Below are 26914 nucleotides of genomic sequence, written 5' to 3'. Positions count from 1 at the left end.
TAAGTTATAATCTATTTCTATTGTTTTAACCTAACCTATTTAATATATATATAGGCTACATTTAAAAAGCACAATTTATATTTATTATTGTGGTTATCCTAGTTGACTTCAAGCTTGCACAAAAACCATAAATTTACTGTAATTTCAATTTGTAGCTGGTGTCAGTGTATTATATTTACTTATTATTATTTAGTCCTTTGTAAATTTGTACTTTCATCACTTTATGTTTAACAGAAACAAGTAAATATTCATTTGGCCTTTTTTTCGTATTATTTTGGGTTTAAGACCTTTTCATAGTCTGGCAACCCTGGGAACGACAATTTATCTGCCTTTGCCTACCAAATTCAAGACTTTTTTAGGAAAGTTTTTGTGTGAAGTATTTTTCCTCTTTCTTTGAAAATGTCGACCTCGGTGGAAGAGGAAAACGACTTTGAGGATGAAAATGAGAAAAAAAGAACAAGGAAAAACAACATGCTAAAAATGTACTACGGAATGGAAGGATCGGCCGCTCAAGAACAGAGCAATGATCCTCTGGACATTAACAGCTCTAACTTCAACGCCGATCACTATCTAAGGAAGTTGAAGCAGGTTTATTTTGCATCCCTTGGTATTACAGTACTTTTTATAGTAACTTTTTTGGCACTGGTCTAGAATCCTACCACAACGCATATTATTTTGGTTAGTCTTTGAGTTGGTGTAGGTAAACTAATAAAATTATTAAATAATAAATATAATAACACTTGACCCACCCAAACGCCAACCAGCACCCAAACCCAAATATTTTGCGTTAATTTAACTAGTTGTTTCAACGCTGTGGTAGGATTCTAGACCAGGACCAAGTTTTTATGTGTGGGTTGGTCATAGACCAATTCAGCGACATCCGTTGCACAAATAAAACTACCTAAACTTCTGCATTATATGCATTGTTTTTAATCTGACCCCAATATGAATTTAATGCTACTTTACTTAGAAATTTCTATGTTGATATTGTCAAAAGTTTTAGTAACCAGTCTGCATTCTGTGGCAGGTGCACACACCTCTAATTTTTTATTTTTATGAAAGAAATGTGTCCTACACCTTAGTTTGTACATTGCTCACTTGAATTTGGTAAAAAGCACAATTTTGGTAGGATTTCCAACCTAAAGTGTGAAACAACGTAAATGCACGCCTATACACCTTAAAATTTTTCTCTGCCCACCCAAGATCTCGGCGTGATTTAGCAGATAGATGTGTAGTTACTGGTAATGAGGCCGCTAAAATACCTGTCTTTAACTTCTTGAACTCTAGACAAAGTCACTTCACTCAGATATTGCTCGTTCAGTATATTCACAAATCTAAGAAGTACACCTGATATAACAAAGCGGTGATTCAGGCCGCTAATCAGGAAGACGTATTAAATAAAATGAATTGCAAGTGCTCAAAACACACAGTTCGGTGCTTGATTACGTATCAGTAGGGTTGTTCAGATTTAACTTTTTTTTGAAAATTTATGCTTCCTGCTTGATTTCCCATTATGTGTCACATAAAAATGAGTTTCGTAAGTTTTCAAAACAATTGGACAACATTTAGGGGCTCCGCAGACACCCCAAAGTTATCACACTGAAATTGCTAAAATCTGGGAGTTCCCCTAACACGATACTGTACGTTTTTCTTAAAAAACACAGAAAACTTGTAATTTTTATATTAAACAATGGCAAGAAAGCATTACTAATCTATTTTACAGTTTTATGTAACCTAAAATGTATTCTTAAAGCCCCCAAATCCCCACTTTACCCCATTTTTGGAGCTGTCATTCAATTTATTACATATGTACAATAAAATATATTTTAACAAATTGTATATTATGAAAAGCAAAGTATTTTAATCAACAGTGGATAAAGAAGGAATATGGCAAAAGTATGCCAATGTCATAGTTAAAAAACATAAAAAGGAACATCAATGAATAGCTTTTTTTACTTTTTAGCAAAGGTTTTTTTTTTAGAAAATCTGGGTATGATCGCCTGTGATCTTCAACAGCTTGCAGCAAGTTGTTTGTTGCTGTGGATTGTCGGTTAATATAGCAGCACAATCTGTGTTGACTTTTAACCCCTCTTTCTGCGGCATCATTCACAACTTTAACAGTACATGAAGACTTTAACTTGTTGTACCCATTATGAACACCATGAATCGGGAGAATGCGTCAGCCAATCACATATCTGATTGAGTAGCGTAAAATAAACCAGGAATCTGTGCCAATCAAATCCTCTAAAGTGGTATAAATTTTGATTTTATGATGCAAAACTTGAATGCCTTGGTGAAAATCCTCAGGTTTTGCAGTTGCAAGAAGTTGTCGGTCAATTGCCGCCTTTGTGTCCTTGTTCATTTGTGGGTAATTACTAAACAAGGAAAATGTGACAAGTTTGTCTAGAAAAATAGCATCATGACCCATCTGTTCAGACCACATAAACATTTTTGGCCATAGAAAACTTGTCCCATCCACTTTGTACTGTGTGTTGCACCTGCTTGATCGTCTTCTTCTTTCGTATGGACGATCTTATTATTCCAGTTCAAATGTCCGGGCAGAAGTCGAGATGCCAGCGGATAGTCTCATCGTCCAAAAGTGTCAGACCATTTGTCCCACTTGGTTGGCGATATATCGGCACCGTGAGACTATGTGATCTGCAGTCTGTTCCTCCAAACTACAGTCACAGAAGCCACATTTATTCATGGAAGACCTGGTACACCCGACCCCTGTTCTCAGCCTGTTAAGGCGAGTCTAGGCTCGAATAGACAGGCCAAAACCCTAAGGCTTATTGGAGGTGGTAGGGCAATAGTGGTAGAGAGGGGTAATTTTGCTCCTCGTTCCATTTGGTGGCCATCCATTCACCTACACCAGAGCTTTCACATTTCTGCAGTGATTTGACTGCAGCTGGTACAAAGGGGCATCTCAAGGATAGTAGCCTTTGGTATTGTGGCTCCTCTGGGGCGAAGCTCAGCGGGCTAGATGCCTGCCAGGGCGGGAATGTGAGTGTCCTGTCCAGATGCAATGCGAGGTATGTAGACGTGGAAATTCAAAGTTCTTCCATTGGTATTGACGGACAACACACGTTTAATTTCCTTGTTATTGAGGTGGACTAAGAGTCCTCTCAACACTGCACCAATTCCCTTCAGCATGCAAGACCGCCCAGTCATCAGCGTATGCTTGGAGACTGTGGCGGGCAGATCACCGAAATAAACATTAAACAGCAAAGGAGCCAGAACTGATCCCTGAGGCATGCCGTTTCTAAGGCGTCATAACCTGCTTTGGTGGAGCCGTTGTTTGTCTTAAAACAAAGCTGCGATTATGGACAAGTACCATGATCATGCTGACCATATGTTTGTTAAAAATATTAATCACTGAATATGCTGCTATGTTAAATGACAATCCTCAGCAACGTGCAAGCTTGCTACAGGCTGTTGAAAATCACAGGCGATCATAAACAGGTTTTAAATAATTCGATAAAAAGTATTTTATTGAATATATGTGATAAATCAAATGACAACTCCAAAAATGGGTTGAAGTGGTGCTTTGGGGGCTTCAAGAATACTAAGTTACATAAAACTGGAAAATAGATCAGAGATGCTTTCTTGCCATTGTTTAATATAAAAATTACAAGGTTTCTGTGTTTTAAAGAAAAACGTACAGTATCGTGTTAGGGGAAGTCCCAGATTTTAGCAACTTTAGTGTGATAACTTTGGGGTGCTTGCGGAGCCCCTCAATGTTGTCCTATTGTTTTGAAAACTTGTAAAACTGATTTTTATGTGACACATAATGGGAAATCAAGCAGGAAGCATAAATTTTCAAAAAAAAGGTAAATCTGAACATCCCTAATGTATCAGTATACAACATGCATAGTGACGTCAAATTAGACAAAACAGAGTAATAATGCATAATAAATGCTACAGTGAGGTGCCATGAAATGCAGTCTGGGGATGCAGGTGTTCGATTAAAGTTTATCCACACCTGAGGTGCCTACCACAACTTAGCCTATTTTAAAATTTAGATGTGCAATTTACGAATTCAGGTGAATTCAGGTTTGAATGTTGGGTGTGTGTACCTGGCGCAGAATGCCAACTGGAATAAACCAAATTTGAAACGTTGAATATTCCATCCCATGGGGAGATGTTCAAATCGCTTAAAACTGCTGGGCTTTAATAAAAGCTCATAAAAGTTACTTTTAAAAGTGTGCAACTGTAAATAAATTACTGAACAAAAGTCTGTGCTTTGTTTTACATACGTTTAAATTACAGGTTGGCCCAACTATACCATTTTCCATCAAACTTGACCGTAGACTGCAAGTGATAAATCCTTCTTACTGGCCAATCTTACAATAATGCAAAATGTGCAAAAGTTTTATCAGATGTAATGATCTAAATTCTATCGATTACTCTTTGGGAGCCATGTACAATGAAATAAATTCTTTTGTGAAGATTGGTTTTGGAAAATATAGCAGTGCACAAAATATTGAATATTCTCTAAAAAATCAAATGTTATGAACAACAAAAGTTAAGTTTAAGCACATAATGCACCATAGCAAATTTATTTCCAAATAGTGATAAATTTTGTGTTTGAATTTATTTCAACTTTGCTAACCAAATAATTCCTAACTATCCGTGCCTTGAACACTGCATTACAAATTTAAAATGATCAACCCTGGATGCTAAAATTCTTGCCTTATATTTTAGAAACAATGCCTGTAATTCTTGCTTTAATATTTTTGAATGTATGACTTTCTGTATTTTAATAGTATAAAACAGTGCTTCCCAACCAGTGTGTCGCGGCCCATTGGTGGGTCGTGAAGCTACTTCAGGTGGGTTGCGAAGCATTATCGGCGAAGTTATTGCTTTATACATAACATTTATGCAACTAATCAACAAATACGTAACAATTAGATGTGTTGTGTCACATTATCTATTTCAGTACATAGGCCTGAAGCAAAGATGCAGGTTTTGTGTAACTTTATTCGTTTGGCACATGTGGGTCGCACAATAAACTTTGCAATAAAATAGAGTCGCGATCTGAAAAAGGTTAGGAAGCACTGGTGTCAAATGATAGCTCAATGGTCAGCGTATGTATATTATACAGATAGGTTAGGCCTACAACTTAAGGGTAGTTTTATGTCTGTCACCAGTAAAACATATATGTCCCCACAATTTTAGTGATATTTAACTATTTGCATGTTTTTTGAAGGAAAAGAATCTGTCAGAGTTGATGGACGCTGAGAATGACATGGCAAAGCAGATACGAACTTTAGATAGTGACATGCAGGTATTTTCTGTTAAATTAATGTATAAATAAATAAGAAGCACTGGTATGAATATAATGATAATGTGTAATTTGCAGTCTCTGTAATTAGTTTTAGCAAATAACGAAAGTCAAAATCATTTTTTTAACAGACACTGGTTTATGAGAATTACAACAAGTTTATCAGTGCTACTGATACAATACGGACCATGAAGAGAGATTTTCGTCAAATGGAAGACGAAATGGAAAAGCTCACTAGCAACATGGCTGCCATCACTCAACTAAATGCAAACATAAATGCCACCATGGAGGTTAAGTACATGTGCCTAAAGTATTTGTATACCTAAATGTAAAACCAATGCTATTGGTGTTTCAAAGGACAATATTTTTGTGTTAAAATGGGTATTTGAATAATGTACCTGGAAATATATAAAAACACTATTAAAAAATAATAACCCATGACCCATTCGGAATATATTGTAATGAGAGTTATTATTTCTGATTCCTACAGACAAACCGGCAACAGATCACAAAACTTTCTGGCGTGCATTCACTTTTAAAGAAGCTCCAGTTTTTATTTGAGCTGCCTGCCCGCTTGAAAAAGTGTCTTGAGATGGGTTCCTATGCTGCGGCTGTCTCCTACTATACAAGGACCAAGGCAGTGCTCCAACACTACCAGCACATGGAATCCTTCAAAGGCATCGATCAAGATTGCAAAAACATAGTCAACGAGATTGTTGCAAAGTTGAAGGAGACCTTTTATGATAAAGTATTAGGCAAAACAACGAATATATTACCCTGTTATTTGTAGTAATAGGCACTATAAACACTGAAAATTAATTTATTTGTTTCAAATATAACAACGTTTTTTAAACTCAGGAAGTGCCTACAAAACTGTGTCTGGACCTTTGGCAGTAATGATTGTTTTAGAGGGGAATGTTATGTCTATGGGTATTACGATTATGGCCATTGGGTTACACAAAATATACAAGTTAGATTTTTACAACAGGACTCCAGTACTCATCAGCTTGCTGAATGTGTGGGATTGTTGTTGAGGCTAGGCGAGCCAGCTGGACTTTTGTGTGACGACTATCTGCAGCATTCAAAGAGCAAGTTGGACCAAGATTTACAGGTAGGCTGAGACCCCTTTTTTCATAAACAATGGATTTGTCATTGAAATGCAGGTGTAATTTACCCATTTTTCATTTGGCCTCCTTAAAAGAAATAATGAGTACCAGATACGACATTTATTTATATTTTTTTGGAAAAAACATTTTGGAATAAAACGCAACTTATTTCTCATGCAAAAAATCACTTAACAATTAACAGCTATATACACTCTGGTTTGAACACTACCTTAGAAAGTATTGCAATATCGCTAATAGAAAGTGTTGCAATGTTGCTAATAATACTGGTACACGGCCTTGCTTTTATATTTATCAAGGAGTTACATTCTTATCTAAGAGGAGAACCAGATCAAGCTGGAGAAGAGACAGGTAACCATTTATCTAATGTAGAACTACAATTTTTATTTCTGGCATCCTATACTAATTATGGATCCCGTCCCTGTCAGCCTAACTAATTTACTTAATGGCATAGCAGTTAACTAAAGCGGTGTATTTTGATACATATGGAGCTCTTTACATTCAGTTACTTACCGATTTGTAAAACAATCTGTGTAGTCCTCCAAGCTGTCATTCCACTGATTAAAAATATCATCGTTCTGAACGGCATATCAGCCAGAAGCGACCAAGTAATCAACAGAAACCGCGCATAAAGCTCGCGCTTCCAGCAAGCATAAATTCACTATTCTTACGTGTGCTTTACCACGCCAATTTGCACTACAGGCAAAACGTGCCCGAGCCTTTCTTTGCTCGACGCGTCGTAGTGGTGCACGATAGTTAAGCAATGTGGCTCAAAAACGGCGGGTAAGCGCGCCGCGTCATTAAAAAATTCGAAATCAACGTGACGAAAGAAAACAACCAAACGCTGCCTGTATGGAAAATCATGACGTAATTTATCCCAGGTCTGTCCTCGACTTTGGCCTCGCAACCTTTTGTAAAGGCACACGACCACATAGGACTGACATATATTTAAGAAATAGTTTAGCAAACGCTCTTATATCTATAAAACGTGTGACTTGGTCACTATAGCCTAGCAGCCTTTTGTGAAGGCACACGGCCATATCGCACTGAAATATATTTAAGCAATAGCTTAGCAAATGCTTTTATAATTATAAAACGTGTGCGTGTATGAGGCTGGGCGATGTGCAGCAATATCTCACGCATCACTTCGAAGCTGTCCTGTACAATTTGTACAACTTATATGTACCTACTTTCATCATCCGTAAAGCAATGTGCGGCTAAAAGTTATAGTTAACACGTCTATGTATAATATTGTATATGCTACCATTCAACCTTTTTAATGTCTTACTTTTTATTTTTGTAAGCAAAGAATGTTGACATTTTGGCAATATGTTTTATTGATTCGAAACCTTACAAACATCGTTTAGTGCCCAGAATATTTTTTGAGCGGTGGAACGAAATAACTTGCAAACAATACAAGTATATCGGTGCAGAGGCGTATCCGGGGATCCAAAAAGGGGTGTCCCGAAATTTCCACTTGTTTCAATGGTAATCTCCCCGTTTTCCGTTTAACGTTAATCAACAATTACGTCATAGAACATTGGTGGTTATTACGTCAGAATATAGCAATAAACCCTAACCAGAAACAGCCAATTAACGTACAACGAAAGCAAGTTCGCTGGTCGTCGACATTCCTGCGAGGCGCCAGCTGCTAAACCGCTTAGTCTGTAATCGATAATAATTTAGTGAAAAACTTGTAGTATGTGTGATTGGTTTTGGTATGTCCTCAATTTTACTTTTAGCAGCGGAAAACACTGAAATATTGCACAGCCTAAATCGGGGAGTTTTAACTGTGCATACCTCGACGTACAAAGTGAAGAAGGCTTGATTTCAAATGTCCACTTTTATTCTATGCAAAATTCTTTTCTGCGGACGGAATAAACTATTCTATTCGCTTATGTGCGCAATACAGACTTGTCGACCAACCAATCTGTTCTATAGAGGAAAATTTCCTGTGTTAACGATCGACCCAGGCGCAAAAAAGAGGCGAAATGAAGCGTTTTTATTTATTTTGGTTTCGCATTGGCTTTAGACCCAATAAGATTAAAAAACATTGCTGTTTTCTTTCATGTCAAAGACTACGATAAATTATGAGTACGCATTTCGCAACCTGCAATACATAATATATTATTTCCCTGGGTACTGGGTATTAGCAATACATAATATAGATATTTCCCTGGGTATTAGTATGCCATGGTTACCGCAACATCTGCCTAAAACGCTTGATATATTAGGGAGCGGGGCCGAATCCCCCCAATTGGACAAGCCACTCTCCCAGTGATATCGGTTTCTATTTTTTGCCCGTCACTGGAATCTATAGGTATTTGTGTGTATTGAACATATGGTCCCACTTTACGAGTTGTCACGCCTTCGTACAGGAGCGAGCATGCTGGTCGACGTGCTGGAGTTTATGGACCGCGGCAGCAACGGCTTTCTCAGTAACCTGTCGCTCACTATTGCCGCCTATGAGAATCTCTTCATCAAGCAAACCGAGATTTCGTCGATGAGCGCTTCTACGGATGGCGCCCTCAGTCCGCTGCTAGTGAGTCTGATTTTTTACAAGAACGATTTGTCGTTGCCTTTTGTGAGAGAGTTTTGGGTTAATGATTACAAAAAGCGTATACACTGAATTTAAAACTTGGGAGTTCTAAGTCACCCTAAAAATGGTAATTGTTCCAGTTAATATAAATTCTGGCTGATGGGATTGGGGACTCTGTTTTCGCTTATATTTCGAAAGTTAGTCAACCAACAATTGGTCATTATTTCCCATGACCATAGCAACTAAGCCACATACCTGCCTTGCATGTGAAATAATGCTACATATGGTTTGGGTTATTAGTTATACGAGCGTTTACATTTGTATCATGAATATCGTCATCCATTTAATAAGCAAGTCGCAATGTTTTTCGCATTTGTCAACCAATAAAATAATGAAAACCAATAACCCAATGGCATGGCAATCACTTTGAATAAGTTATGACTTAATTACTTTTGTTTCAAACGATTTAAGAAGCATCCTAAATGCAAAATTTGAAGCGTTTATTAAATCACCAAAAGCATAAAGAGCCTTCTCTTTATCTGTAACAAACTCAAAACGTATTTTAATCTATGTATTTATTCCGTGCATTACGCCAGTGCTTCTCAACCCATTGGTCGCGACCCAATTTTGGATCGCCTTTGATTTGATTGGGTCGTCGGCTGCCGTAGTTCGCTTGGTTATACTGTTTGAGATTGGCCCAGAGCAGGATTTCTTCACATTTTGGTAAAACTATGTGAGAAATACGGAAACATGGCTGATATTAATTAACTTGGAATTTATTTTCTCCAATTGTTCTTATGTTTTGTGCACAAATAAAGTTCAGTGAATTAAATTGGGTCGCTGCTATATTTAAGCTTAGAAAAAAAGTGGAGAAACACTGCACTACGCGAACCGTAGACTCCTGTTGAACAGTGGTCTATAACCTTTTTAATACACGACACCAATTTAATTAAACTGAAATCAGGATTTACATACGACCCCAGTTTGTTTTCGAATAATTAAGTAATGCTTGTCCTAAGTAACCTAAATTATACACAAATCCAGAGCACGAGGGCATGAGTACTAACATGAGAACTTTAAATTGATACTTGGATTTAGAGTTAACAATCAAACACAATTTTTTTTAATTTGTTTTATTTTAATATACTCATTGCGCTTCTTTAAACTACGAGCACAATGAAATCACTTAAACTGCAGGAATTGGTGAGTGATGGCGACCCGATAAAGTGTTTAGGTGACCCCACATGAGGTCGCGACCTATAGGTTGGATATTACTGCTATAGAGCATTTGCATTTCGAGTCCTGCTTTTATGCCATGCATTGCTTGAAACAAACCTTCGACCGCTCCTTGAAAGAATTTCGAGCCTTTCCTCCCAACATTTGTGTTTTGCAGCAAACGGACGAGGTGTGTCGCGTCGCCAACGACAAGCTTCTATCGTTTGTGCGCGATCTGCTCCAGACCTACTTCGAACTGGTGGAGCGCCGCCTCATGCTCGAGGGACGGTCGCGTGACAACGCCCTGATCGTCAGGGCCCTGGATCGCTTCTATCGCAGGTTCCGTTTTATTGCTACTTATGTTAAGGTTGTAGTCGGCTGGAGGCCCAACAGCCGTGTTTTTGTATTACTCGGGATATTTTCTTTAGCTTTGCAGAAATCTTGCCCAGGACCAATATCAATATATCTTACTATATAGAACTACTGCAGCCAGCGAATTCAAAAGGCGAGTCATTATTGGTTCGCGAGTCCTAGGAACGTCTGACACTGGTCGTTTTATTGCGATACCGATAACCGATACTTTAAAGAAAAAATATCGCGGTTTGATCCGATACCAAATGACGTCATTACGATGATCTAACAAGCACAATGGATAATTGAATCGTTTATAAGCAATTTTTTAGCGTCATTATTAGATAAACATTTGCCTTTGCATTAAGAAATTCAGTCACCCCCAGTTGTTAACTTACTATTGTTTGATAATATTACACAATAAAATAGATGTTACAAATACAGGTCATTAGTTGCTGACTAAAAATATGATTAATTGCTGTTTAGACTAAAGGGTATATATTATGAATATTCCACCTCAAAAATAAAAGGTAAATAATAAACTAACTAAAAATATAGTATAGGATTCGATATTCTGCATTTGATATTCTTAATATGAAACGTATTATTCTAGAATACCCTGGGATTTTACTTTGAACATCCCAATCGATACCATAGAACTCGTTATTTCAGTCCTTTTCGTAACTCCCGGTGTAACAGCGATATGTCTTGTATTCGTAACATCACACACATGGAAGGTCCCGATATGAATTTGGATTGTACTTTGAACATCCCAATTGGCACGATAGAACTTCCTGATTTGAGTCCTTTTTATAACTCTACCGGTGTAATAGGAATATATCTAGTATTCTTAGCACCACACACGTATGTAAGTTACCGTTGCCTTCGTAGGCTGCAAGCCACCACCAACCTACTGCCAAGTGTCAACGTGATGACGATGGGCGGTGACATCATCGTGCGAGTGGCCAAGGCGCGTTGTCAGCATTACCGCTGTGCGCTTGAGGAATTTTTCACCGATTGCTTGACGGACGCACGTCATGCCATTTCTGCCCCTAAAGGTGAGTTCATAGACTTTAAGAGGCAAGGTTATGCTAGATCAAGAGGTCGGGAACCTATAGCTCGCGAGACATATATGGCTCTTTTTTTGATATGGCTGTTTTGATGGAAGAATTATGCTTGCAGATGAATCTAAGCTATCATTTAGCAGCATGATCTGAATGAAACTGCACGCGGCCACGACCGCTTTCCTATCTTGTTTTTCCTTTTTAACACACACAGTAGTAAATTTTTCGGCTCTTCGCGCGAATCCTATTTGTATTTTCGGGACTGTTGTCCTGTTTGATGGAATATCTCTTTATCCAAAAGGTCCTGCTCTTCCGACGGAGCTCCGTGATTAAAGTTGTGCAAACTTGGCTGATTGATTTCTTCGTGCTGACGAAATAAAGGGCCTGTTCAAATTACCGTTTTTCCAACCTACAACTAGATGTTAAAAAAGTATTATATGACTCTCATCGAATTACAACCAAGAATATTTGGCTTTTATGTCTCCATTAGCTAAAAAGGTTCCCGAACCCTGTTGCTAGGTTGTGCCAAAATAGCTGACAGGACTAACTCTTCGCGCCATTATTTACTTTTCGACATTTTTGTTTTTATTTTTTACCCCTATTCTTAAACTTAAACAATGCCGCCAAACAGGCTTAAAACGTAATACCCCACTTGTTGGTGCAGGTTTTTATTAGAACGAATCACACTTAGACTAATTTCTGGTGGTAAAGCTGTGTAACCCACCAATTGCAGAAATATTTTTACTAATTTTGCTTTTTTTTTCAGAATTTTTTTACCAATTTTTGCTAACATTTTTTACTAAACTTAAAATAACGTCACTTGCTAAACTAATAATTCGATCACGTGACCAAATCGCCCTCGTAAATTGTTCAAATGAAATAGGATAGTGGAAAATCGAGGTACAAAACTGGTACGCCGCTTTGCTTCGCGGGGCATGAGTATTTGTGGTAAAAGAAAAGGCATGTCCGTTATTATCGGATCGGAGCCGATGCTCGATGCCAAGGTGTAGTATCTGTTCTTGTCCGATATTAGGTTGGTATCGGCCCTGATCCGATATTTAACTGATATAGGGATCTCCTGGTTCAACGCGCCGATTTCTAAGGTGAAAGGTTAATTTATTAAAAAGTTGAAGATTACCAACAACTTAAGTTAAATAAATTAAATAAAGTTTACTAAAACTCTTAGCACTAAACCACATAAACTGAAAAAAATTGAAAGCTTTAATCACATATATTATGTTTGTTGTAGCATATTTATGACGTCATTTCTATCGTATCAGATCGCGATACTTTTTTGTAAAATATCGGGTATCACTATCGAATGAAAATGTCAAGTGTCGGACATCCCTATATAGTGTTAATGTGCATTGGCCAACCTCACTCCTACACAGGCAAAGGAGTTTCTCACCAGCTGAACCTTCTCGATCTGGTCAACTCGACCGCTTCGGCCATCCTTAACCAAGTTAAGTCTGTGTTGGCCGACGTTCAGCTCTTCACCGTACGCGACATCAACTTTTCGACTATGACGTACTTCAGGTGGGGCTGCAAGTTTTTTTTCTACGGTTACCACAATATGTTCGTAGCTTGTGTATCGAACAAAAGAAGAACCAAGTTTCACCTGTAATAAAAATATAAAAAACCTTACGTCATTACGTCTTCCAACGTTTTACTTGGATTTGTACAAGATGTTTTGTAATCCGGTGTTTGTATGTGTCTGTGTCAACGTAAGTAGAATCGTGCGTTCTTTTCGTAATGTTGCCTTAGGTAAACGGCATTCTTCTAATGGGAAGACAAGTTTTAGTTGTTTGGCCGTGTAAACCGCCTTTTTTCAGCGTTTTATGTTAATCGCCATTTTGGAATTTTAAGTCCATATTGTTTAAGGATGTATTTATCAACGAAAAAATTGCGTTTAAAATTAAGGTTATCGACGAAAAACTTGGTTTTAAAATTAAAGCACTCTTTGCTCGGTTCCACTGTCCACCACTAAAGTAAATACTTTTAAACCACTTTTGCTATTCCTATATATGTGCTAATTGCCTGATGCAGATTTTTCAATACTTCGAAACGAAATTGTCAAGCCAATTTCTCTTTTGCAAACAATGTTGCTACTTAACCTAAGATTTAAAATAAGACAGTGTTTTTCGCTGCCTCTCTCGTTGTTGTTTTTGTCGCATCTATGATTACTGTTTTTGCGATTGCAGACGACAGTTTTGCTCCGAAGAGGTTCGCGAAGTCGTGATCATCCACTTTATCCGATACATCATGGAGTGAGTGAAAAATTGTGTTTTCGAGTAACGACTTTTCACTTAAACCTCGGCAATTTTGTCGCTTTTAATGGTTACATTAAACGAGCATTTCTTCCAGTCCGTTCGGCTGCTTGATTAGACTTGTTTTTAGCCAGTATTGGAAAACAAAAAATGCCCAAATTATTTCGTCAATATATCTGTCAAAACGTTGACTACGACTTCCATCTGTAGACAATATAGAATTAAACATTGCCACAGTCATAAATAATTTTTTTTATTAAGTTTTTAATTTACGTAATGTTGTAGTTTGTACCATTTAGGTAGTTTTCCAAATAATACAAAATTACCAGTTTTCGATAAACAGCTCCAGCCCTTTATTTACTGTGTAGTGTGTGTCTTCTTGTATTTCCCGATGTGAACCTAAACAAACGCGTTTTTCGATTGGACCAATCGCTAACCTAGTTTGCGCCTGGGTGATGCTGGACTTCTGTGATTGGTCGAAACTTCTGCTGTGCTGATTTGAACCTAAACAAATGTGTTTTCCGATTGGAACAATCGCTACCCTTGTTTGCGCCAGGGTGATGCTGGGCTTCTGTGATTGGTCGAAACTGAGCAGCAAAACGAGCACTCCTCCTCCCGCATTGCTCCTCCTGCTCTCGCGACTCTGCCGTGACTTCCAGCAATCAACTGTGGCCTACATTCTCACGCTCACGGACGAGCAGTTCATGATTCCGGCCAAGGAGAAGATTACACTGGTACGTATGCTTTGTGTGAAAGTATACCGCGTATTTTATTTCGGATTCTAAAACAGTTCGTCTATCCCGATACAAAGACGTTTGTTTTCTAAGACCATACTCAGTCAATAGGTAAACTTATGAAATACAAGCTTCTTATGCAGAATGTCTATAATTATATTTTATTGTAAATATGGATTCATCTTCAATTGTGGCTTCGGTATTTGCTGTCAACAATAGCTATTCATGTCGAAAACACCACGTTAAGCGCTTTACACGGCTAAAGTTATTTTACGATAACGTCCTGGAAAACTGCAGAACCTATTTTTCGTTGTCCTCTATTTTTGGTATTGCTAAAAAAATGGCCTGTAACTTGGTGGAAAAAGTGGACCACGTTATATTAAGGATGTCATGGCCCCACCCTCAGGTTTAACTAACGACTTGATCAGCGGATTTCACATTGGCCTGTAAAATGTGAGGGGCTCTCCGCAAACTTTCAAAAAACCATCGAACGACTCATGCTTACAACCAACCATATCGTGCGTTGTGCGAAACTGTGCCTTTCCCATTTCTTCAACCAAGGCCGCCGTTTGCGATTCAATAGAACTGTTAATGGATTTTATATGACCTTAACTAATTATTTTTCAATATCAGTTTTTTTAGGATCAAATATTGAGAAAGCGTTTTATAAGATTTTAGTTTTTGGAATGACTCTTTCAATTACGCGGAACACGTTAACTTAATTATGTTTCAATGTCTTGACTGACCGCAATTTGATTACGAATTAGGCCGAAATTTTTTGAACGACTGTGTGTAAGTTAGATTGACAGATGGGAAATTAATTTGACGCCAATACTTTAACGCGCATGCCAATATTCGATTCGCGCCAAACAGAAGTACGGCGGACCAATACTTCGGAAAACGCGACCCACACCCAAACCTACATTTGATTACAATTTAATCCGAATATTGATTTATAGACTTTTGTGTAAGTTTGATCGACGGTTGGGAATGAAATAAATTTCGACGCCATTTCTTAAATTCAACGTATTTCGACTAACGCGCATCCCAATATTTGATTCACGCAAAACCCTAATTCGACGAACCAATGCTTCAAAAGGAAGCGCGACCCACACCCAAACCGAAATTTGATTGACAGGTGGGCGATCTGACGAACAAGATGGGCGACACGGCGCAGCGTTTGCTGGAGTGTTACGTTCAGTACAGCGGCGTGTCGCTCTCGCGCATGATCCGCACCAGCGTGGAGGCGCGCGACTGGCTCCAGTGCGTCGAGCCGCGTCAGGTTCGAGCCGTAATGCGTCGCGTCATCGAAGAGGTCACCCAATCTGACCAGCAGGTGATCGGCGTGTTTTTTTATGTTTTTAGTGTCTTGTTTATTATTTGCCAGTCTTACATTCATAAGGTTGTTGTAAGCGCTTTGCTTTTTGGGTGTTCTTGGTAAGTGAAGTTGGTATATTACCTGACGCCAAGAAACATAATTTGTTCGATGAGCAAGTTATTTTCTTTTTATTAATTTTTCTTTTTACTAGTTTTTTATTTTTGTGTACTTCAGGAAATTTGGGCAGACTTTGATTTCTTTCCATTTGTTTTGTTATTACTTTGTCAAATAAGCAGTTTTTTTACTTTTAAGTGGGTATATGCTATTCTAATGTACAAAGCGTTTTGTACTATTACCAGCGAATAGAATTCATGGAATAAACATAAAAATACAGAAGTACCTGAAAAGGTGTTTCTCATGAACTAGTCACCTTTACTTTTAACTAACTTTAAACTAACTTTTAAATGCCTCTGTCGCTCTGTCTGTGCTAAACTAAATTTGCAGTCCATTGTCTGTAGTAACTTAGCTTACAACATATGGAATAAACGGCATTTTTGATCACTAGAACTTATAATTTTATAATTTAATACTATGATTTAGCCATACTTAAGTAATACTTGTAAACGGTCAAGGCAAACTCGTAGTAATATACCCAGTGCCTTCGGAAAGGCTACTACTGTAATCACAGCAGCCGAACTTTTAAAATTCCAGGGCGTTGTTTTCTTACCAGGGCAAAATTGCCTATTACAAAATGTGAGGTCTTAAGTTAACAGCTTTTGCGCTGTTGTATGTTATTACTAAAACAAACCATTTCGCCTTTTCTACTTTCTTATAGCGCCTTAGGACTAAAAAAGTTCCTATTTTTTATAATGGGCGAAGCCATTGTGAATTAAAGTATAGTTTAAAAAACATATATCGGTGGCTGTTTGGCCTCCTGCCTATATGGTATTTCAGGAAAGTTTTTAACACTTTTGGTGAACTAAAACTGCGCTACGGGTATTAATTTGGCACATTAATTGATAACTTGGTCAAATTTACGGCGTCTAAAAACGCGCTACACACCCACGTTCACCGCCTATGATCGTAAGCTTGCATAATCAGGATTGCAGTCTCTCCTATCTAGAATTACTCTAAAAACTCACGACCATGTTCCGCCAGGTTGGGATGCTCTACGAGGAGGGAGTCCGCAAGGCGGGGAGCAGCGACAGCAGCAGAAGAGCACGCCCCGCCTCCGTATCCAGGCAACGGGAGAAGAGCCACTGGGGAGCTTATGCGCCAAGGTAGGCACTCGCGCATGTGTTCGTTTAGAAGGGTTGGAGTGTTAAGTGTGGCGGTGATATTTTCACTACGAGATTAAAGTTGATGTTGAAAGCGTTGGGGCTGGGCATTGATACATATGTTTTTTATTTTTTATTTTAACTAGGAATTGTTCAATACATTTCTGTACAAATAGCTTTTTGTTTGTGCGTTTTAAACTTTTGATTTAAAATTAAATGATTTGGTTTGCTAAAGTAGGTTATAGTCATACAGGATGTATTTATCTTAAAAAAATAAATTCGATGTTTCTGTTTAAGTAAAATGTTTAACAAAAATTAATTCTTACGAAAAATTTTGGCTTGGGGACAGCATGAACCATTATTGTTAGTGGCGTGCTTTTCCGTGGTTCATCTGTTTAGTTTGCTTCTTATTCCGTGGCCAGTTTTCCATGGCATCTAGGTAATAATGGTGTTAATTTATCGCAATTATAAAAAGTAGCACCTGCCCTTTAGTTCCCCTTTGACTGTCCATGGGCTATGATGGGAACTGACAACTTCCAAAGATGCCTCTGCGCCTGGGGTTCTTAAACTGGGGTCCGTGAACTAATTTCAGGGGGTCCATGAAGGCCAATTTGAAATATTAGTGTACGTTTAAAAAGTAATCAAATTAAAAAAAGAGTTTAATTAAAAATAAAACGTTTTATCACTGAATGTTAGACTCCTTTTTACTTAAATTTATGACGTCATTTTTGGTAATTTCTTGCCTACAGGGGTCCACGTGAAGCAAAAATTAATTTTATGGGCCCGCGGTAAAAAAAGTTTAAGAACCCCTGCGCTACGCCTTACAATGTCCATGAAAATCGTACCTGTTCGGTCAACAAAACTGTTAAGATTATATGCGTTTAAATGGTCGCTATACCTTTTGAATTATATCTATAAACTAGTCGACTGACAAAAACATCACAATTTTTTTGTTAAAAAAATCGGTGTTCTTTGGATGTCGCCAGCCAGACTTGGACACATAGAACTCTTTTAACGTTTTAAAACTAGATTAGAATGAGAATTAGATTATTTCATTTTTTCCAAATTGGATTAGAATCAGAATTACTGCATTCTTACAAAAAACTAATTTCAAGTATAATTTATAATAGAATTATATTTAATTATTCACAATCGATTTTGTTCAAATCGCAAATTATTCTTATAAGAATGTGAATTGTAAATATACTTGTGTGCTAAATTTTATGCCTTTTAGCAAAGCTTATGCTTTTTAGACTGTAAAAAGCACCTACAAGTCTTACTGGCGAGTTTTAATTCAAATTATTTGTTTCGACTAAGAGACTAAAAATGACGTTGGACAAATTAGCATCTTTGGTAAAATTGGACTTAGATTAGCACTAGAATTAGGCCACACAAGTATTTCACCAATTAGATCAGAAGAAATAGCCGCACTTTGCTCAATTCAATAAATAAAAAAACTAGAGTTATCTAGTTGTTTCAGTCTCTTCAGCTAGCCCAGTGGTTCTCGTGGCCCATTTACGTTGCACAAAAATTCTGTGGCCCAATAAATTTTTATGAAAGAAAAAACTGTAAAATAGGTTTAGAACAAAACACAAAAGACAATGTTTCAAAACAGATTATCAACCGTGCATTAGTGAGATACTTTCTGCTGAACAATAAATTACATTCCTTTTTATTTCCTCCTCAAGCCATTATTCCTGTAAAATTAAATATTGTGACACAAATGAAACTAAGTCTAGCGTTTTTGAATTGGTCTGTGGCTAACCTCAAATGTTCTTGTGGCCCACCAGTGAGCCATGGCCCACTAGTTGAGAACCGTTGAGCTAGCCTGACTAAAACGATTCTCGTTACCGCCCTGTCACAGTCTTCAAAGCTCATTTAACTCGATCCTTTTCCCAATTCCATTGGTTGTACAGCTCGACAATGGACAACAGTCTGATGAGCAACATCCAGAAGCTCTTCTCGGAGCGCGTGGACGTCTTCGGACCTGTCGAGTTCTCGCGCACATCGGTCCTCACCGGCACCATTAAGATCGCGCTTAAGACGCTGCTCGAGTGCGTGCGACTAAAGACCATCAGCAAGTTCGGGCTACAGCAGCTGCAGGTAGTTTATATTTATAGCGTTTTGTTGGACAAGGTTAGCCGTTTGAACAGATACTAATTGTTGACCTTTTTGTTATGGTCAAATAGCAAAACAACATATAAAACTGTAGAGTGGGACGATTCGGCGTCTCCGGCCATCGACGTTTTAGCACCGCACTATTTCCCTTGTTTGGGGTTAGTTTTCAGTGAAAATTATTTGTGGATTTAATGAAGAATTTAGAGTGGGTTTCGGATTTAGTTTCTGTCTAATTTTCAAGGGTTTAGGTCCTATTCCGATTTGAAACCTTATTCTGACATTATATAGTATTATTCTTTTTTGATATTTTATTGCAACGTTTATGTTAGTTCTCATTTTGTTTATGTTATTTCTCATTATTATACATCCGATATTTTCGGACCACCGCTCGTGAAACAGCTAAAATTTTACAGTGTTAAGTCACTTTTTACTTCTCACCTAATATGATAATCACCTCTAGCTGTTAAGTAATGGGATCTCCGACAATATCAGATCATAGCCAAACCAGGGCTATTGGTACTTCTACTGTACTAAATTGTCTGTATCAGTGTTTCTTAAACTTGTGTATGCAAACACCTTGGGGTCCGTAAAGTAATTTTCAAGGGTTTCGGTGCAACATCTTCTTAAATTAATTTATTGACAAACTATACTGAGTCAAACGCTAAACGCCAGGCAAACAAACAGTTGATAGACACGACCCTTCAAATCTAACTTAAACAATCTAATGGGCATCCAAACAATCTAAGTCAGTGTATCCAAACCTTATTTCGCGGCGACCTTTAATAGTGCTCGTATGGATAACAGTGAAGCCTGTGTGACCCAATTCTTTTGATTGAACTTCGGCGAACAAAGCAAAGAAATTAGTTTTTTTTTATTTTTATTAGTACGAATTTAATTGATAGATCCACATTTTCGAATTGCTTCCGCGATTTTTCGAAACCAAACTTAATAAATCTAACCATTTATAACAACTGTAGTCGGCGGCCCGGCCAAATCAAACAGCGACCAATAGGTTGGAAAACACTAATCTAAAAATCCACCCGAGTGACATAATATTTTCGACACAGTTTCTTTTCTATTTTCAGGTCGACTGCCACTACCTGCAGCTCTACCTCTGGCGCTTTGTGTCCGACGAACAGATTGTCCATGGACTACTGGACGAGGTGGTGGCCAGCGCCGTGCATCGCTGCGTCGAGCCCGTCGTCATGGAACCAAGCGTCATTGACGTCATCTGCGAACGTGGCTAACAGCGCTTAGACCAGTGGTTCTCAAACTTTTTTAGCTTGCGGCACAATAAAAGATCCTAAATATTTCGCAGCACACTTCAAGTTTAAACAGAACAACATTACAGTAATTTTACAATCACCCTTAACACGCGACAAACTACCTGTAAATGTCTAATTAGTAAGGAATGTGCGTATTGAGGTCTGAAATGCTTGTGTGTATGCCTATTTGTAATACAAATAACTTGTTTTCAAAATGACAAAAAGTTTTAAGTATATGCCGCGGCACACAGTTTGGGTATCACTGGCTTAGACAAAACTAATTCGATCCCGCCTTGGCAAAAAGTCAAGAGCGTATAGTACCGCATTTTTTTCAATCCGACCGTCACTGCCTTTCAACAAGTGGCATTTGTCTAACGAAGGAAAAAAAATTGTGGGTACATTTACATTTTAGAACTTTTTTGCTTATTTATTTGTTGAATGACATAAGTATCGTGAAAAGCTGACCTTTTAAAATCTTCTACAGGTGCTGACACTGGTTAGGACTTTATTACCACTTACCGTAAAACACCGCATCGGTCAAGTGTACGTAGACCTGTTATTTGGTGTCGTGCAAGTGCAATAAACGACCAACATGCATCAATGGTTTAACCTGTGAAATAATTTATTTTCTTGTGGTTACGCAGACAAAGAGTAGGCAAGTTCGATCGAAATTTGTTTAAAACACGAGATTTCCGAGTGCTACCGAAAATTGCAGCATTATATTAAAACGCCATATTTTAACCTCTTATCCGGTACCTTTTTCATTCTTTTTTTATTAGGAAAATGTTAAACAGAGATCTTAATATAGATCATAGTAACGAAATATTGGTATAGTACAGTATATGGCTTAACACAAGAAATACAAACTGTTAACAAATTAGCATCGATTTCAACTCATTGGGTAATGGTAGAGCGACATGACTTATAACAGTGGTCGCTAACTACCGGGGGTCTGTACCAGGGATTACCATAGGTTTTTCATAACGTGTCGGTAAACTCTAAAACTGGCGTGCCGAACAACTGTTCAAAATGGAGAACACGGACCGGACATAAATATGTATTCACTTTAAAAGATATTGGATATATTTACCTAAAACAAGCTTTACGACACAAATTTCGCCTAATATGGTGTCAATGTCCGCATTTTAGGGTCATTTTGGAAATATGCCGCGTGCATAAAAAATTATATTGGAGGACCGGGTCTCGGTTGATGCAGTAGTTTGGCGACCCCTGGTCTATGCTTTCAGGTGTTGGCCTGGCGTTTGTTTTTTTCGTATGGCATTTTAGGTTTTTTCAATGACGTAACTATATAATAATCAAAAACAGCTCCTTTAGTAATTGTAATTAGATGTAAATATAGGTTGTCTTATTCCGTAGCCTATACTGTTAGAACTGGTTGCGGAAAAACAAGCCGTTTTCAATTTCATTAAATAAAACTTTTAATAAATTTCGATATTTGAACAATCGATGTTTTTTGAATGCCGACCCATGATAAAATTTCAGTTTTTAAACCGGTTGACACTGTATCAAGTTTGCCGACCCCTGTCATAGCGTATCTACATATTGGTAAAGTATAATACTAGAAGGCTTAAAGACAGATTGATTTTGCCTAATATAAACAGCGCATAAAGATTTGAAAATCTGACATAATCTTCATAGCTTATATGAAACAAAAACTATGCATTGTTGCACATTTAAAATTCGGAAATAAATGTAGACGTAACATGTTTTGTAGGAATATCTCTTTGCGTTGTTGGTGAGGTTATCTGTTAAATCCAAATCGGCTCTGTTTAGTTTGATCGCAAACTGCCGTGAGGTAGCGCTCGAGTTCAGCTAAAGTGTGTAGACACATGTTTAACTTCGCTCTTTTTAGGATTTGCCTTATCTCAATTCTTGTTAAACGCTGATAAAGTGCATCGTGTGTGGCATTTTAACTTCTGAATAAACACCCTGTTTGTGGCTAATTGGTCTGTCTGTCAATCTTGTAAACATATGTAACTCCGAACTTTATTAACTGCAAAAAGCACGTTAACGTTAACACAAAAGCCATAGGCCTACTTACCGGTACCAATGAACTATTTCAAAATACGCCGAACGCTGGTCTAACTATATAGCCCACATGTATCAAATGTTATGAAAAAAACATCGCCTATATAACGTTAAATACAAACTCTTTTAAGTTTTCAAAACATGTGCATACTTCACATATTGGTGACACAGATTTGATTGTTTTAAAGCAATATTAAAACGAAATTGGCTTGATAAAGTTGTTTTGTGTTGCACCACATTCTAGGAAATTAAGTTAACTTAACAAAAATGAAGTTTGTTGTCATGATATACATCGCTTTTTCATTTGAGGAGGATTATCCTTATTTAAAAGAAACTGTAAATTGATACATAGTCTAACATACTCTTCACATCTAAATACAACAACATGATACAGAAATGTCACCGCTTTTGATGTGTACCTTCATAACCAGTATAGGCTAAATGTATTTTGCTACACTCTACAGTCTACATTGACCACGGCAAGTCATGTGATGGTTTTCTTTTATTTTGAAGTAATCTGGCGAATGAAAAACGGACGCTGTCGCAGAAAAGGGCGAGAAACGCGAACCAAAAAAACAAAACACTGAACACTATATAAAAAATGTGAAAACGACAATAATAGACGCGCTGAAAGGTAATGATAACAGATTTTAAAGAAAGAAGTGAAATATAAAGACATAAACGAACGAACGACGGGCGCACTTTTAAGTCCTCGATAGTGATTATAGTGCACAAGCAACGCAAAATTGCCGGCAACTAACTAGCAAAAAGCCCTACATTGAGACACGCTTTTGTTCAGAGTCGCAGCCAGTAGGATATTTTGCATTATCGACTTTCTGCGGGCGCGGGTTAAGTTTTCGGTGCAGTTGCTGGCGAAAGTGAGCGCGCACGAAAATTCAAAAAAGAAAGCGAACAAGCCACGATCGACGGAAGGAAGCTACGGCAATAAATAAACCGTGAAGTGGTCGAGGGACGCCAAAATAAGATTAAGGAGACGAGGACGGGCAATATTACACTAGGGGAGGCACACCTTACTTACCGAGGACGCCAAAATCTAGCGAAACCGCGCGCCGTTACGCATATAGCCAGCTACGGGTAGATTTTGACGAAAAAGAAGCTTTTGAGACGTTTTTAAACCGGGACAATCCACACTAAAAGGTAAAAGCGAGTCCTCGTAAAAAATGGATTGCTAAACAATCAGCACCACTATGAATTCGCGAGTTCGCTTTTCAACCGTTTTATTGGGGTCATGTTTGCCGATTCACTTGCAATGGGAAACAATTACAGCGGGATTTATCAAAATACGATTTTATCCAGCGATTGCTCCTTGATTTATTAATTTAAAAACGATTTCTGTTTTTGTTTACAAAGCACAATTAACCTTGTTCGTTGGCCAACTAGTTCCGTTACTAAAACAAGGGCCAGGGTACGACAAACAGCAAACAGATGCGAGAATACATAGTAATATGCAAAAGCTGGAAAAAAGGCTGAAAACAGGTTTGAAAGTCATGCTACAGAAGCAAAAGAAGGCTGCGTTTGAGGTCAGTTCGATGCCGACAGCGACATGGTGTGGATAAAAGGCAATATTTACGCGCATAATAAGTTAAGTACAAAATTTTGCGCACACTACAGGTTGAACTGCGTCGTTGCGCTTTCTGTCCAACGATTAATAAATTATAAATAAGCAAACGTGAACAAATTGATAGGGAGTTATAGTGTGTTTTCAATTGCCAAAAAAAAATCCCAGTTATTTGAACATTGATTTTCGGGCAAAAAAAAAAACAAACGAACTTGCTGATCTGATTTTACGCCCGCAACAACTAATACATGTTCCTCTTGCGGAGGCAAGGGCGTCACGAAAATGCAATATAAATACACGTAAAAACGCTTCGCAAATGAGGACTCTCGCCTTACGCACAGCCTAGCTCGCGCCGCTGCAATTATCATAATAATAGTGGTGGTGTATGTGTTCGTGCCGGTGGCGCTGCACCGCCGCCGCCTCCGGGGATTTCCCGTCGCCAGAGGCCGGAGGCGCCGCCGCGTCCAGCCTGGGGGTGTGGGGAAAGGCCGCGCCCGGCGCCAGGCGCATGTAGCCGTGGTGCGGGGACTTTCCCGGTGGATTTGACGCCGACTTTTTGCGCGTTTTAGTCAGTTTTCGTCGCGCGTTTAAGCCTGAGTTCGGTTGCCTTCGCTCCCAGGGAGCCAAGGGCGTCGCGACGCCGCCGACGCCGCTCTCGTGTCTGTGTAGGTGATGCGATACGAGCGGCTTGCCAGTTTCCTGCTCAACCTGCGTCTCGTTGCCCTTTGCGATGACCTCCAACGCGTCGCTGCTAAGCGGTTCGAAGATACGCGTCACCTGATTGGTCGCGTTTGAACCGGGTGACCTTGGACCTCCGAGCACGTGGCCGTCCTCTTCGCCGCTGTATTCCGAATCTGAGCTTTCTGAGCTGCTCAGTGAGACGCACGAGCGCCCACCGGCGGCGGCTAGTTCGGCCGCTTCCTTGTCGGTTTGGCGCTGCAGTTCGCTAAGCTTGAGAAACATAGCCTCCTGAAAGCGCTGGTCGAATGCGGATCGACAACGTCTGCTGTTGCTGCTTGTATGTTTGTGTCTTTCACCGGCGCCCTTGCACGGGCGGTGGTGCCTGGAAGGGCACACGCGGTGGCGCTCGCGAGATCGTGACCTGCTCTTAGGCTGCATTGCCGTCGGCTTTGTGCAGGGAGATCCATCGCGCTCATCGCCGGGTATTTGTCGATAGTGCTTTCGTCGGTCGCTAGTCGTGGACTTGGCGACGACGCGGTTGCTTTCGTGTGGAGGCGAAGGTGACCTGAAAGGAATAATTGCCGTTAAAATTCTATTGCACTTAAAACTATAGGAATTTACAGTTTATAAAATAAAAAATAAAACGAGCGGACACTTGAAACAAACTAATGGGTCTACTATTTAAAACAGCACACGTCCATGTTTCATGAAGACAAATGAAGTAAACAAACAAACCGGGTCTAATCGGAGGCCAAGACCACGACAAGAGATTACCATACCCTTCGGGCGACAAGTTTATTTTGGCGTCATTTGCGTCTTTCATCATGCGGCGCAAAGCCAATTGTCCGCTCGCCCTCACAACATAAATAAACCTTGACCGCTGACGCGATTTGCAGGGAAAGGCGCAGTGCGCCCGGCCGAGTTGTTTTTCCTGGGCTAAGATTGTGATCTCCAGGGCGGCGTAATCTTCTCGGGTAAAAGCGATACGCAACGAGGCTGGGTCGAAAATTCGCCAAAGAAATAAGCGAGGCTACCGTACAGTCGTTGTGATTTCGTTCAGAACCGGGCCGGATTGATTACGGCTGGCGATACGCGCTTTGTAACAGCATTACTCCATTAGAAATGCATGCAAACCAGAAGCGCTATGTGCGTTTGAGTAATGGCCGACTTTCGTGATCCCTTAGGGCGCCCGGATTCCATACGACGAGAATGATTTTCGCACATATGAATTTATTAAAGTTTGTGACGTCATGCAGTCCGTGTGACGCGGTTTGTGACGTTTAATGTTGCATTCTTACGATCATTTTTTAAAAGAGCAAGGGAAATAGATTTGTGCCTATTGTCTGGCAAATGGGTGCTATATTATTAGTGGCCCAACTGAGACAAATTATTTGAGGTTTAATATTGGTTTCTTTATTTAGGCGCTTTTCATTCAAAACAGGTTGATATTTTGCCTTTCGGAAAAAATATATTAAAACTCATAACAATTCCTTTCTATAGTCTTTCTGTATAAAAGTGTTTCCTGAATAAACAGGCTCATTTTCCATGGCTCCTATGATAAACGGTATACTCGTTCTCCCAACTTGTTAACGACTGTTACGTACAAGAGCGGTTTAAGGAGATCGCGCAACAGGCAACAAAGAGGTGCATTACGCGGTCTCCGGCAATTCCAACTGCGAAGATGTCGCTGCGATATTGCATCGCGTCGCGTCATAATGGGAGCGGGGCGCTTTGAGGAATCGCAGAAAAAGAGGCCAGAACAAACAAGATAAAGCGCGCGAAGCCATGTTTGTTCGGCAAATCTCGGTGCCACCGGAACGGCGGTGCTTTTTGTCGGGGGAGGGAGGGGTCGCGTTCAAAGACGGGGGCGAAAATTGTCGGAAAAGGGCCGAGAGCCGATATCAAACCCAAGCATCTCCTACGAAAAGAAGCGCGCAAAAACAACAGCCGCAATGCCGAAAAGCCCGCCTGACGTATCGGAATCTGAATCGAGATAAATGCTCAGAGACGCGATGAAAGGCGATCCAGTACATTGCCGCCTTGGGCAGG

The 26914-nt window shown here is 39.1% G+C and overlaps 2 protein-coding genes across 3 annotated transcripts in view; one reads left to right on the top strand and one right to left on the bottom strand.

Annotated features, from left to right (window-relative positions):
• Positions 1-191: 191 nt before the first annotated feature.
• Positions 192-21123, top strand: LOC146139876 (vacuolar protein sorting-associated protein 51 homolog). Its single transcript, XM_083391312.1, has 16 exons — positions 192-588; positions 5210-5287; positions 5416-5574; positions 5775-6032; positions 6273-6395; positions 6708-6759; positions 8787-8950; positions 10341-10501; positions 11405-11571; positions 12969-13113; positions 13779-13844; positions 14401-14578; positions 15717-15914; positions 17055-17176; positions 19090-19276; positions 20377-21123. Exons 1-16 carry the CDS (start codon positions 400-402, stop codon positions 20536-20538), a joined length of 2409 nt encoding a protein of 802 aa, XP_083247438.1. The 5' UTR covers positions 192-399; the 3' UTR covers positions 20539-21123.
• A 2221-nt stretch (positions 21124-23344) lies between these two features.
• Positions 23345-26914, bottom strand: part of LOC146139875 (uncharacterized) — a 33182-nt gene continuing 29612 nt past the window's right edge. For both annotated transcript variants that reach the window (XM_083391837.1, XM_083391838.1), the window contains one exon: positions 23345-25430. In XM_083391837.1, the coding sequence (XP_083247963.1) occupies positions 24527-25430 (904 nt within the window). In that variant the 3' untranslated portion in view covers positions 23345-24526. The remainder of the gene's footprint in view (positions 25431-26914) is intronic.

This window comes from Ascidiella aspersa, chromosome 6 (genome assembly GCF_963924565.1).
Source record: "Ascidiella aspersa chromosome 6, kaAscAspe10.2, whole genome shotgun sequence".
Classification (NCBI taxonomy): Eukaryota; Metazoa; Chordata; class Ascidiacea; order Phlebobranchia; family Ascidiidae; genus Ascidiella; species Ascidiella aspersa.
Note: the sequence above shows the minus strand (reverse complement) of the source record. Positions and strands in the feature narration are given on the sequence as shown.